The following is a 13,769-nucleotide window of genomic DNA, read 5'->3' on the forward strand; positions in this document are numbered from 1 at the left end:
TAAGATTGCAAACATATATATCCATTTGAGCGTATCAAATGCCTTTGTGGAGTCTAAAAATACAGCTGCGGCTCGCACGTCTGGGTGTAGATAATGCAACACAGAAAATATAGTACGCAAGTTGTGAGAAGTCGACCTCCCAGGAATGAATCCCGACTGGTCGGGGAGTGCAATAATGGGAAGTAGGGGCTGCAATCTATTTGCAAGATTCTTAGCCAGGATTTTAGCATCCACATTTATCATTGATAGTGGCCGGTATGAATCCAACTCCGTTTCCGGCTTACCAGGTTTGAAAAGAGTAATGATGATTGCTTCCCTCATGGACTGAGGCAGCGCCCCAGCCTCCAGAGCCTCCTCATAAACTGCCAGCAGCCGAGGTGCCAGCTCCTCCACATAGGTTTTATAAAATGACGTGGTCAGGCCATCTGGCCCAGGGGCTTTGTCTAGCGGTAAACTTTTTATAACCTGGCCTACATCTTCCACAGTGAACAGGAGATCCATATACTCTCCATGAGCCCGGTTGAGCCAGACTAGGGCCAATGAGTCAAGAAAAGACTGCAGTCCCTCGGGACAAGTCTCCTGGGTAGTAGTGTACAGGCGAGAATAGAACGTGGAGAACACATCTAGAATTTCGGCCTGGCCCCTGACAATGACACCGTGTGCGGAGTGTATTTCGTGTATGAATGCAGTCGACCGAGAGGGTCGGATCATACCAGCTAGCGTACGACCTGGTCTATTTCCCCAAGAATTTAACTTCACGTTGAGCCTCTTCAGCGAAGTCCAACAATTCGGATTTCAAAAGAGCCTGAATATGAGATTCATTCACGGAATAAAATTGTTTTACAAGCTCCTTTATTTGGGCTTCTAAAGAGGCAATCGTGCAATGGATAGCCTTAAGCACTCCTGCTTTCCGGGCTACACATTGACCCCTAAGCACTACCTTGAATGCCTCCCAAAGTGAGGCCTCAGTAGCTACCGAGCCCATGTTGAGGGCAAAATACTCAGTGATATCCATCCGTATTTCCTCCATGAAGGCTTCATCAAGCAGGGCATGAGGCGGGTGGCGCCAGGAGAAGGCACGAGGGTGCGCACCCGGAACCGACAGCTTCAATAAACATGGGGCGTGGTCTGACAGGGAGCACGGCAAATGCAAAGTGTCAGAGGTCCAAGTAGCAATATCGCAGGAAACTAACCAGAAGTTCAAGCGGGACCAAGCACTATGATGAACGGAAATACATGTACCTTCTCTAACTGATGGGTGTCTCCCACGCCATATGTCCAGTAAGTCCCCATCCGAAATTATGGCATTCAAGGCAGTGCCAGCAACTGGGTGTAGGGGGCGAACCGCGCCCTTCCTGTCCATATCATTGTCTAGGATAGCATTAAAATCCCCTCCCCATACTATTGTACTGCAACCTGTCGCTTTAATCTTAGACCAAATACCCTGAAAGAAGTCGGGGGAGTCTACATTTGAGCCATATACGGCAACAATATCCAAAGAAACCCCCCCCCCAAACACCCTGTAGGATGATATACCTCCCTTCGGATCGCCATGTACCACACCCTCCCGCCAGTCCACTCCCTTTCTGACCAACACGGCAACTCCGCGGGCGTAGTTAGAGTAAATAGAAGAGTACACATTCCCCCACCTATGGATCGTAGCCTCTGCGATGGTGTCACATTTAGCTGAGTTTCCTGAAATAGACATACATCTATATTATGTCTGGCTAAATAAGCATGCACGAGCTTAGATTTCCTACCGTCGTTTAACCCCCTGATATTCCATGTAAGAAAATGTAATGTCATAGCGTGACTTCGTGTGTAGTACCCTGACTTAAGTGGTGTGAGCTGTGGAGGCGCAACGGTTTCCAATTACAGACAATGCATTCTGACCCACAATATGCAATCATACTTGCAACATACAATAAAACATTCCCTACCCTCCACCCCCCACCCACTCCAACCCCCCAATCAGTTTGTAGCGTACCCACCCATAACAAACTAACATTAAAAAAACCACAGAGTGGTGTAGGGAACCTTCCCATGGGGGCGCAGCGATACTGGCAATCCTCCCTGTTCATACAGGGTGGCCGGGCGTACTGCGGAGAGTGTTACAAATCCTTTTCAGTGATAGTAAGCCATACAGAACAACAAGACACCATGCAACCCAGTACCCACAGTAATAAAACATATAGCACCGCCCGAGGTGGTAGCTTAACAACCCAGTCCCACAGACCAATGAGATATATGATACCCATGCCAGTCATTGTCACTAAGTTGGCCAACTTCAGACGTCTCAGCTCTCCAGGTTTCTTTGTTTTTCTTCCCTCCAACATGTTTGGCGAACTTCAAGGCGGACTTCGCATCAGTGAAGAAATTAGCTATGCCGTCATAGGAGACCTTTAGTTTGGTTGGGTATAGTAGAGAATAAGGAATCTGTGCCTGCAGAAGAAGTCGCTTAGCAGGGAGAAATTCTCGACGAGCCGCCAGGACAGCAGGAGTGAAGTCCAGATAGAACGAGATGGTGTTGCCTTTATGTGATATCTGACCCTTCTCTCTAGTCAGCCACAAGATAAGATCCCTATCTTGATAGTTCAGTAACTTGGCCAGGATGGGCGTTGCCCAATTGGAGGCTTCAGCTCCAAGGATCTATGTGCCCTTTCCACCACGAAGACAGGGGATAGATGGGGATCAAAAAGCTTGTAAAGTAGATCCGTTACAAAGGTCTCCATTTTGGATATGGTAGTAGTTTCCGGGATACCAGTAATGCGTAGGTTATTTCTACGCGATCTCGCCTCCAAATCGTCGTTCTTAGCCCGGATGATTCCAAGTAGCTTATCCATATGCAGCAGCTGTTCCTTAGTTTCCACCTGGAATTCGTGAAATTCAGTGTGGCGATTCTCCAGGGCATCAAGGCGGATCTCGTGTACAGTCACCTGGGTTTTGACCGAGTCCAGTTGCGTAGTCAGGGCATTCAGCTTAGAGTCTATGTTTCGCAGACTGGAGCACATCTCCACATGAGGGTACGCAGGTCTTCACCGTGATCCTCCACGTGCGTTTCACTCTGGCCATCCGTCTGCGCATCCGACTCCGATTCAGTATGACGCTTAGCACGTTTGTTCTCAAAAGTAAGTTTGGGTTGTTTAGCGTCTTGCTTACCCATGATGCAGAGGCAACGGAAAGGTGCCGACCAACTCCAGTAAGGGCACCATCGGCTTTATCTATATTCTTCTCTCCCCTAGGTGACTCTTAAAACAACCAGCGCCTTGTGCCTCAAAACGACCCGCACCGGCCCACCAGTAATTATGCAGGTATTCCGTGCTTCCCTAGGGGCCCCCTTCAGGATCTCACCACAGATGTGCGTTTCTTCCAGAGAGCCACTCCACACTGATTAGTAAAACAGGTTGAACACGTCGTAGCTAGATGTGCGGGTAATAAAGGGGTATAATCCGCAAAGGGCCCCAGAGTCCCAGACAGTATGTAGTGTTACTCCAAGGCTGCCCTCTATACGGACATCCGGATGGTCGTTTCTCACTAGCCACAGCACAGGAAGCTCCGCAGCACTCAGCGCCAGTCAGATCACGCAACGCCACTCACTGATTGATCCTCCGCTCGGGCGTCACCACTGGCAGACACCGCAGCCGCCACAAGACAACAGCACTTCCCTCCGGGCAAGCCTTTGCGGTTACATCCAGCCGGGTCCCAAAATGGCGACTTCCCTTCCATAGCGCTCTGCACACCTCACTCGAGCTTCTTGCCAGATCTAACAGCCACACCGAGGCCACAGGTCCTCAGGTCCTCTCTACGCTTACTCGAGGGCAGCAGCGGTCCCGGACCCCAGCTGATAGCCATGTTGCCTCCCCTCTCCTTTGCCACGCGGCTCAGCCTCAACGCAGCGCGGGCCCAAAATGGCAGTGCAGGGCTCCTCATACGCCGGCCGACTGCGTACGTAGCCCTGTGGAACACCCGGCAAGAACAGTCCAAGCCAACCGCTTTGCAACTTCCACATTCCCTGCAAGCAGCGCAGGTACCTTGATCTTCAGGGACGCCGCGGGCACTGGACTCCCGCTGTCTCTTTCAAGTCCGCGGCCTGCGACCCTCTAGCAGCCACGGGCTTGATTTCCAGGCATCCGGCCCGTAGTACGACCGAGGGGCCAGCCGAGCACAGGTACCCGACGGCTCCGCAGATCTTCGCACAGCTCAGCCCCAATCCAGCCACGGGGCACAGGAGGAACAGCACCAGGTTCCACAGGTGTTCCGCCACGGGCAGGCAGCAGCTCCCGTCTCAACAACTCTCCATCTGTCAGGACTACCGAAGGATTTATCCCCGGCCGGCGGAGCACACTCACTGAGTGGCAATTCTGCTGCACAGCCGTCACCCCCTTCACCCCCCCCCCCGAAGACCCAGTTGTTGACTGTCAACAATTATTAAGCCCAGTAGTAGAGCCCGAGATTTGGGAGGGCAATGACTCCATCTGTTTGGCGTCTAGTCAGTATTGACAGGGCTATTTGAGTATACCGCCATCCCGGACCAACACTCTCGTAGTTTTATCCACCCTGCGAAGATTGCTTCTGGGGCCAGATAGAGGTTATTCTACAGTGTCCTGTAGAATACCCAGTCTGGGTAAGTATATCGTCTTATAGAGGGCCCCACAACCCAAAAGTGAAGCCAGCTCTCTACATCCCTTTGTTAGGCCTCCAAGACCCTTTCCTTGTTCTCTTGCATATAGAGGGCTACATTTGGTGTTGCAAAAGCCGTATTGATTCTTATTGGAGAGCTTGTGCCACTTTCACTTCTTCCCTGGAGTATGGACCATGCACTGATTGATTTCTTTATTGGTGTTCTTCAGCTGATGGTGCTCAATCCAACACTTATAACAGACCACATTGTTAATGTACTTTGAGCAGTAAGAGACACCAAAAAAGTATGATATAAATGTATCAGTAGCTTCCATGAAAATGTTTAGCTATGTTGACGTGTAACTAATAAGGCCTTTACCAGACAGGCTAATTCTCTTTTGATAACCACAAAAGATCTATTAAACGAGAAGATAGTCCAGTGGGCTGTGTCTTTACAGATATAGCTGCACAAGATGTCAGTATTGCCAAGCCCGTCTCACTCATCTGTGTGAGATTGATAGAACAAACCCAATTTGATGGCCACATGTAATACTCACTTTAAAGTTTTGTAGCTAACTTTTTGTTGGCAGAGCGTGCTGTCTAATTGGAAGGAGATATTATGTTTTTTATTTCTTACTGTGATGCATGACTAAACTCATTGGGTACATAAGCTGAAAGGAGTTATTTCCCACGAATTCTTAAGAGCCGAGCAGAGAATAAAAAAACAAATCTAGTTCTCTTTGCCCAAACCTGCATCGCCAACATAAACTTTAATTTGTCAGACAACTTTCTGTTAAGGATTTGTGACGTAATTTCTAGACTGTTCCCACAAGTAAGGGAACTATATCCTCGCTGACACCTGAGAAACAGCTTTCTAAATAAAGGCTGACCAGTTGTTATTAGCACAACAGAAAGCTGCTATTTAAACCTGGCTGTATGTTTTTGATTCATCTTTATTTTAATAAAATATATTTGCATGTTGTGCTCCGAAGAACCTGATTCAACATTGCATATTGTACGGGTGTGGGGAAAGTGGAATACCTTCAGAGGTAATATATTCACGTCACCGACTGACAACCTATCACAGGACAATAGCGAGTGAATAATGGACTGTACAATGAATCCAAATGTATAGACTTCACATCACACTGTTTAATGCGCACGTACTGATGTAGAATGTTGTAGTGTATAGTAATCACTGGCCTCAATGTTTTGTAACTCTGATGATACTATGTACCTTTTCTCAATAAAAAAAGAATAAAAAATAGAAGAAAGAAAAGGTAGAAGGGTGATCTTGTGTTGTGGCTTAGGAAAGTAAGGCAACATGGATAGAACCCTGAATGATGAAGAATGGGAGACACTACTAGCTTATCACCAAACTATTTCCTAGAACACCCAACTTAAATATATCCAGTTCAACATTAAGCACAGGGCTTAGTTTACCGCAGAAGGGCTCAGTGGAATACATGTCGGAGCCAGACTGGAATGTCCTAGGTGTCATACTATCATAGCTGGGGTAAAACATATGGTATTGGCCAAGGTTAATAGATTATTGGAGCAGCTTATCTGCTGCTATAGGGCGTGGTGAACAATTAAGTTTGAGTTTTGCATCTTTGGTTTATTATTTCATCGCTCCAAAGTAGATTCCAGATTTTTGGACCTGGCCCTACTTCTGGATAGACAAGCCATAACATTGAAATGGGAGGCCTGAACCCCCGTGGTAGCTTTTTGACATGGTTCTGCCCTGCGATGAGCTGAAGCAGAGTGTGGCCGCCTGCAGGGAGTTTCAAGAAGATGCTAATGGTGGGCCAATGGGATGACCTGCTAAAGACCCTAAGGGACGGTACCGAAGATGACATTAAAACTCTTAAATGTGTATACATTGGGACAGCAAAAATAAACTCAACAATTACCACAGATCAGTGATGAATTGCAACCCCCCCATGATAATTTTAGTTCTAAATATGTTTCTTGGATTGGCATTCATGGATTCATGGAATGAAGTTACTGCTGTGCATTTTCATATAAATATGGTAAGTTGTTGTTTATCGTAGAAAATGATAAAGTTTTTTTTTCAAAAGTTCTAAATATTATTCCTCTACCAGGCACTGAACAGCCTTTACTGTTCACAGCCTTTCCAGACAGACAACATAGCAAATTATAACATCGACTAATGTCCACGGATCATATCTTGACTACACAGGGATATACCACAGAATTTGGATACCTAGCTGCCTAGGTTCCCTTTGTTTGATATGTTATTTTTCTGGGTCGTTCATGTTATTTTTTCATGCCTAATTTTTAGAGCAGTACGCTGTTACCTACTGCTCCGTTAGATGGTACAACTATTAAGCCCGAAGAAGATGGTCACCCAAATTCAATGAGCATGATCTGTATCTGTAGACATCTTTAATTCTGGCTAACCATCTCTACTTTTGTAACACTGCTATAAGTACTAAGCCAGCGGCAGAGTGTATTGGATAAATGCTGTTCACTGTGATTTTCAGTCGCAGGTGCTTGTCTGCACTGTGCAATCATCGCGAACGGCACCATGCATAGCGCAAGCACGCGTTCTTCCTTTCTGCCGCTCGAGTAGATTTTTACTCGAGCGCCAGCTTTCGCAACGTGAGTGCACAGTTACTAAACACGAGCGATCGCAAGCATACTTGAAAACTAGCATTGAGAAATGTGACCGCTTACGCTGAGAAATCTCGATGGGGGGTGGATTTTCCTCGCTCGTGCTTGCTAACTTGACGTTGACAAATGCGAGCGAGGGAAAAACTCTTCTCTGCTACGTGAAGTGGAGTTTTTCGGAACTCCGCAAGTTCCGTGTAACGCGGAGTGCAGAAATCTCTGCAAATTCCACGAGCGGAACAGAGTTCACATCCCAGACTTAATAAGTACATCAAATAATGTACTAATGTGTTAAACCAATAAAAGACTTTAGAAAAAAATATGAGAGAGGGACATGGATTTCAGTGATAACACTAGCAGTTAGAGTACTAGGATGCATTGTAGATTGCTATTATAAAACTCTCTACTTTATAAATGAAGTGGTTATTACTAGGTAGAATACCCAGGCTTAATCCCCTATGCCATAATATCCATATGATGGAGCAATTTTAGTCAATGGATTCTCCTCTGTATTTTGCATTTCTCCTAGAGCTTAGAGGATTTTCATTTGTCACCAAACTCTAATTCAGGAGTTAGGGTGTGATTTAGAGTTTGGTGAATAGATATTCCATCACAACTTGGTGGATATCCTGTCCACCTTATTGCATGTCCATTAGGGTATAACACACTTATAAAACAGCAGCTGTGATATCTGTCAGATTTGTGATGGAGTGCCCGTCCACCCAACTCTGAATCAGACCCTTAGTCTTAATGGATGTAGCAACATATATTGGAAATTCACTTAGCTGTATGTTATCGCAAATGATTTGATTTAATTTCAAACATCCTAAAATGTATTCCTGATAAACGTGGATTCTGAACAGCTGTTTTGCTTATTCTAGGTGAGCATTCATCTTAAAATATTATAATTATACAATGTCATATATATCTAGCATGACTATGTGAAAACTAGACTATTTAAGTTATAGTATCCTTAAATGTAAACATAAGCATTTGTAAAAGTATTCAGAACTTTACCAAGCTACCATTCTTAGGTGAGGCATTCTCAGATGGTCTGTAAAGATACAGTTATATTCAGATATGATCTTATGTGATTCTGGGTAATTTGTGCATTTTTCATGTTTAAGCTGGCAGTACTTGGAGCTTGCAACTGTGCTGGTGAAGATCCTTGTGCCTGTGCAAAAATGTCAGCTACAACTCGAAAGCAGCTTCTTCATCTCAAGCAAGAGGTAACTTCACGTAGGTGAACAATAGTCCTTCAATGTGATCATTCTTAAATCAACATGTTTCCACATTTGATGTAGGGATTTCATGTTATGCTAACATTACAAATGGGACGTGCGCAGAATTCTAATAAATATATGTTATTAAATGTCCTTCTCAACCCAACTTATAGATCTTCATTTAATGGAGGGCGGTAATATGCCAAAGATTGGTGTATATTTCGTTGTACAAATTCTCATTATTAAAAACTCTTTTTTTACGGGGGAAACACCTATATTTATAGGCACGAGTACCTTGTTATTGTAATCTTAATTCTATAGTGAGGACTTTAATGAGTAAAGATAAACACCAAGTACAATATTCTACAAATCCTGATGTGAAGTTATGAAAAAAGGCTTGTCATATATTTTGCTGTGTTATGTTAATGAAAAGAACCTCCAAATTGTGTTTTACTTAGTTGTTCATGGAGGCTTTAGGACATATACGTTGTTATTCCTATGCAATACCTGATGTATTTTTCATTGTGCAACATTCTGCACTACATTTATCATATGTTTAGATAGTGCTTCTAGTTGATATATTCATTTGAATATCTGATGCTTAGGAAAAAGCATAAGAGCTTCTGGATTTAATATGTCTGTGTGCACAAGAATTATTCAACTTAAATCCTGATTGTGAGTTTTATTTTTTTCCAAAAAGACCCTTAGATCAGTTTTTCCCAAACTGTGGGTCTCAACTCACTTGTGAGTCGCCACCTGATTCTGGTGGTTTGCGAAAACAATAAATAAAGATGCCTTTACATTTAGAATTTATCTTGTCACATTACCTGTGTGTTCAAAGACTGAGATCAAATGTAAGGCTATGTCTTTGAGAAATTGCTAATTATTCTAATCTGCCTACTTTTCTTTCTCTGACTGCAAAGTGAGAACCGTTTTTAAAAGGAAAGAATGTCATGTTTTTATAACAAGTAAAACAAGAAGGTTCCCTTGGTTGTATTCAAATTACTTTTGCCTTGCACCTATACCAACTACAATTTACCTAATCTACTTATTTAGCTTGTAATCAATCATACTGCATTTTACTCAAGACCCCACGTACAAGTAGAACCTCAAAGGCACTTAACACTCTAGAAGTTAATCAACATTACGTTGCCAAGGTATATGTTTCATTCGATATTTTATTCAAAAAAAGTTTTTAAAAAACATCTGCAGATACCAATCAAGTGTACATCTAATACTTATAATGGTATAGGCTGCTGTATCAAAATACAAGAATTCATTTTTTTTAAAAACCATTCTGAAATAAATTCAGTGCTGTACATCTTGTGTATTAACTAATCATCAAGAAGCTTCACAAGATGTACAGCACTGTATTTATTTTAGAATGGTTTTTAAAAAACTGAATTCTTTGAGCTATGTAAACGGATGCCAAGGTTGAACAGTGATTATGTGTTTCTTTTAAAAAATTCTCTTACAGATCACTGTGTTTTAAATTGTCCTGAGGAAGGTGGTGCGAATAGCAGGATCCACCAAAACGCGTCGACATGTATTAACCTCTGTGGTTTTAAAAGATTCTTTATGTATTTGTTTGAAGCAGCCTATACCATTATAAATGTTGATTAACTTCTAGAGTGTTAAGTGCCTTTGTGGTTCTACTTATACGTGGGGTCTTGAGTAAAATGCAGAATGTTTGATGATAGGTTTTGATTACGAGCTAAATAAGTAGATTAGGTAAATTGTAGTTGGTGTAGGTGCAAGACAAAAGTAATTTAAATACAACCAAGGCAACCTTCTTGTTTTACTTGATTACTTACCCTGTTCCCTTGTGGTCGAAGGGTTACTCTCTTTTCGTAACAATGTTTTTATAACACACACCAACATTGAAATACCTGTAAATTAATTGTACAAATATTTTAAAAAAATCAGTGTTTAGAAAACCAAAAAATGAAGCATATTTTTCGTATTTTGAAGTCTGTTGGAAAGAAACAAAGATTTTTTAATAGGATCAAAATAAATCGTGACTTTCTAGTTAGTGATGCGCAAATGATAAATATTCAGCGGGGGCTTCTCTGATATGGCGGAGGAGCGCCGCCCCCCTGCTGAAAGCCAGCAGAGGCAAATGAAAATAATAAAATGATAATAAAACAATTTTATTATCATTTTCTTTATCCTTGAGCCAGAGCCAGCCGGGTCAGGTCGGGCCATTCTCAGCCTTCGAGCAGCAATGTGCTCTACTGAGTGCATATGTTGGTTTGGACGGCCGTCTGAGCCTTTGACTTAGCCTTTCTCCAACTGTGTTGCATAGAACCGGGTGGGGAACAGTCCCAGGGTCCCAGGCAATGTGAGCGGCAAACCAGGCCGCTCAGACCAATCTCAGCACATCTCTTATGCTGGGATGGCATGAGAGAAGCACTGGGAGTGGCATCTGAGAGCCTGCACATTGTGCACCAGCCTTGGACTGCAGCAGTTGAGGACCGGGAGAGAGGAGCAAGTACAATCTTATATATTTTTAATTATTGCTGATGTGATTTTTTTTGTTTGTATTCCCCCACCCCACTACTTCATAATGCAAGCAGCGGTTCCTGTAAATATTCCCTGAAACAAGATTTCCACACATAATCATTGATGTGCAATTAGTTTTATTAGTGAAACTGTATGTCTATGCACGTTTAGTGGCCATTTCAATTGAAAATGTGCTGTCTGTAAATGACAGTGCGCTACCACATGATGATTGATAGATATATTTACAACAGTGTGTTCCAAAGTGCACCACCAGCTACATACTATACCCTTACCACACTCCTGCTGAATACATTTGCTACAATTTGTGTGAAGATAGAATGTATCACAAATCCTATGACTTCAGTGATGTAACATAGTTCCAGCACTACTGGTGCAAAGGTGCTGAACTATGTACCTAATTCCAGTCAGTTTTAAAACAAACTGCAAGTATTCCCAAGTAAGGCTCCGAGTGAGCCTTCTAGTATTTCTTTTTTAATTCACAAAGCAGCCTCAACAGAGAATATGCGCACTGTACATGATCATTTACAATCATCCCACATGTGTATGACTTTCACATATAAATTGAGAAATATGGATATGGTCTAACGGATAAAGCTGCTGACTTTGGATCTATGGAACCACGTTTAAGTCCAAGCATTGGCTCTAAATGGATATGAGGCTCACTAACTTGATTCAACAAGTCAATTTCCAGCTGGCCAAGGCATCATAGAGTGGTTTCTGGAGTCTGAGAGGGTTTCTGTTCACTCTACATCTGCATCCTGAAGAAGGATGGTGGTCTTAAGCCTATACCGGACTTCCAGCCATTGTATGCCTTTCTGAAGAAGGTCAAATTCAAAATGTTCACCGTAGCTCAGAACGTTTCTGCTGTGGATCCTAAGGACTGGCTGGTATCCCTGGCTTTGCAGGACACATATTTGTATATACCTTTCCTGCCATCTCTCAGATGCTACCTGCTGTTCACGATGGGGATGGAATGCTTCCATTTCACTGTGCTGCCCTACAGTCTTTCCTTCATCCCTCAGGTGTTCATAAAAACAATATACCTCAATAACTTACACCTCAAGGTGTGCTCGCTGCAGTCAGTCACAGATCATCTCTGAACAATTGACAACTTCTTGATCTCCTTAGAGGCTTCGATATATGAGCAAATGTTCTACCTTACTTCTGAGCAGAGGCTTCACTTCATAAAGCCTATCCTATGAAGGTGGTAGCATTCAAGGCCCCTCCAATGCCACACCGAGTCCGGGATATTCATATGATCCCAATATATTGGGATTAGTACTGGGTCTCGGTAAGGATGGTTCTGAGTCTTCATGGGATCCTGGCCTTGTGCATCCTCCTCATCCTGTCTGTTAATGGTACATGCAGACCCTATTTTGGAACCTAATGTTTCAGTGGGACCAGCACCAGAGTTGCCTCTCTTACACTGTCCAAATCTTACAAGAGATAGCTCAGGACCTCATGTGGTGGTGGAGGAATGTAAACTTGACTGGCGGCAGGCCACTCTCCCTTACTCTCCCAAGACTCCATGTTTGCGACAGGCGCATCACTGCTTGGGTGATGGGGCTCGCCTGGGAGAGGTGGAGATTGGAGGCCAGCTACATATTACCCGTTTCAAGCTTCAGGTTATCCGTTTTGCCATGAAAGCATGCGTTCTAACCATTGAGGGAAAGCTGGTACAGGTCCTGACGCACAATATGACTGCCATGTGGTACTGAAACCAGCAGAACTCGGTGGGGTCTTGAATCCTTTGCCATGATATTGTATGCCTCTGGAGGTGGCTGGATCAGCAGAAGATCTTTTTGGTAGCTAACCACCTAGCGGAGTCTCTAAACAATAAAGCAGAGGAGCTGAGCATACACCAGCTGATGGACCACAATGTCATCTCTATCACAAGGTGGAACAGGGCATCTTCGATCAGTGGTGCATGCTCTGTCATGATCTCTTGGCCACCATTGAAAATGCACAGCGTCAAAGCTTTTGAACACTGGTGTTTCTTCTAAAAAGGTCATTGGGAGATGCTTTGCATCCTCAATGGGACACAGTTCCCCTGGACAGATTCCCATCACTGCCTCTCCTACCTTTAGTTTTGAGGATAGTCATGACAGTCTTGAAAGTGTAATGGTGTTCTCTTTCTTTGGTCTTTGGCCCAGTATGGCCTTGCAGCTGGCACAGTTAAGGGTTGGTTGTCGACCCCTTTTGGCCTTTTTATGTTTGCCTGATCGACTTTCTCTCTATAAAACCATCAGTTGTAATGCATTTTCTATAGGGTCTGACACAAATGTTTCTTCCAAAACCATTTGTCATGCCTTAGTAGGACCTAAATCTAGTCCTGCTGTTCCTTGTGTGCATGCCGTATGAGCCTATGCACAGTTGCTTGCTTTCTCTTCTGACAATCAAGACTCATCTTTATTTTCATCATCACATCTGCATGCCACGTGAATGAACTACAGGGGTTCTCATTGTATCTGCCTCTTTCTTTCCGTCAAAAAAATGCAGCTGCGGATTCAAGCTACGTTTCTGCCAAAGTTGATATCATCCATGTTGGCTAATAAATCACACAGCATCCTCAATCTGCCAGGGCCAAGGCCGCTACAATGGGATTGGCAAGTGCTATGATATCTGCCATGCTTCAACATGGGTGTCGGTGTGCTGGCTTGACAACCAGGTCAGACATATGGAGTCATTTTGCCTGTTCCGTCCTTTAAAACATCTTGATATGAAGGTACTGCTCAGATCCTCCACCTTTGGGATGTACTGTTGTGGTAT

The 13,769-nt window shown here is 43.7% G+C and overlaps 1 protein-coding gene across 2 annotated transcripts in view; it reads left to right on the forward strand.

Annotated features, from left to right (window-relative positions):
• The window catches only part of CCDC125 (coiled-coil domain containing 125), a 294,065-nt gene that overhangs the window by 229,418 nt on the left and 50,878 nt on the right, over nucleotides 1-13,769 (forward strand). For both annotated transcript variants that reach the window (XM_078675304.1, XM_078675305.1), the window contains one exon: nucleotides 8,382-8,483. In XM_078675304.1, coding sequence (XP_078531430.1) covers nucleotides 8,382-8,483 — 102 coding nt within the window. The remainder of the gene's footprint in view (nucleotides 1-8,381; nucleotides 8,484-13,769) is intronic.

This window comes from Lissotriton helveticus, chromosome 2_1 (genome assembly GCF_964261635.1).
Source record: "Lissotriton helveticus chromosome 2_1, aLisHel1.1, whole genome shotgun sequence".
Taxonomy (NCBI): Eukaryota; Metazoa; Chordata; class Amphibia; order Caudata; family Salamandridae; genus Lissotriton; species Lissotriton helveticus.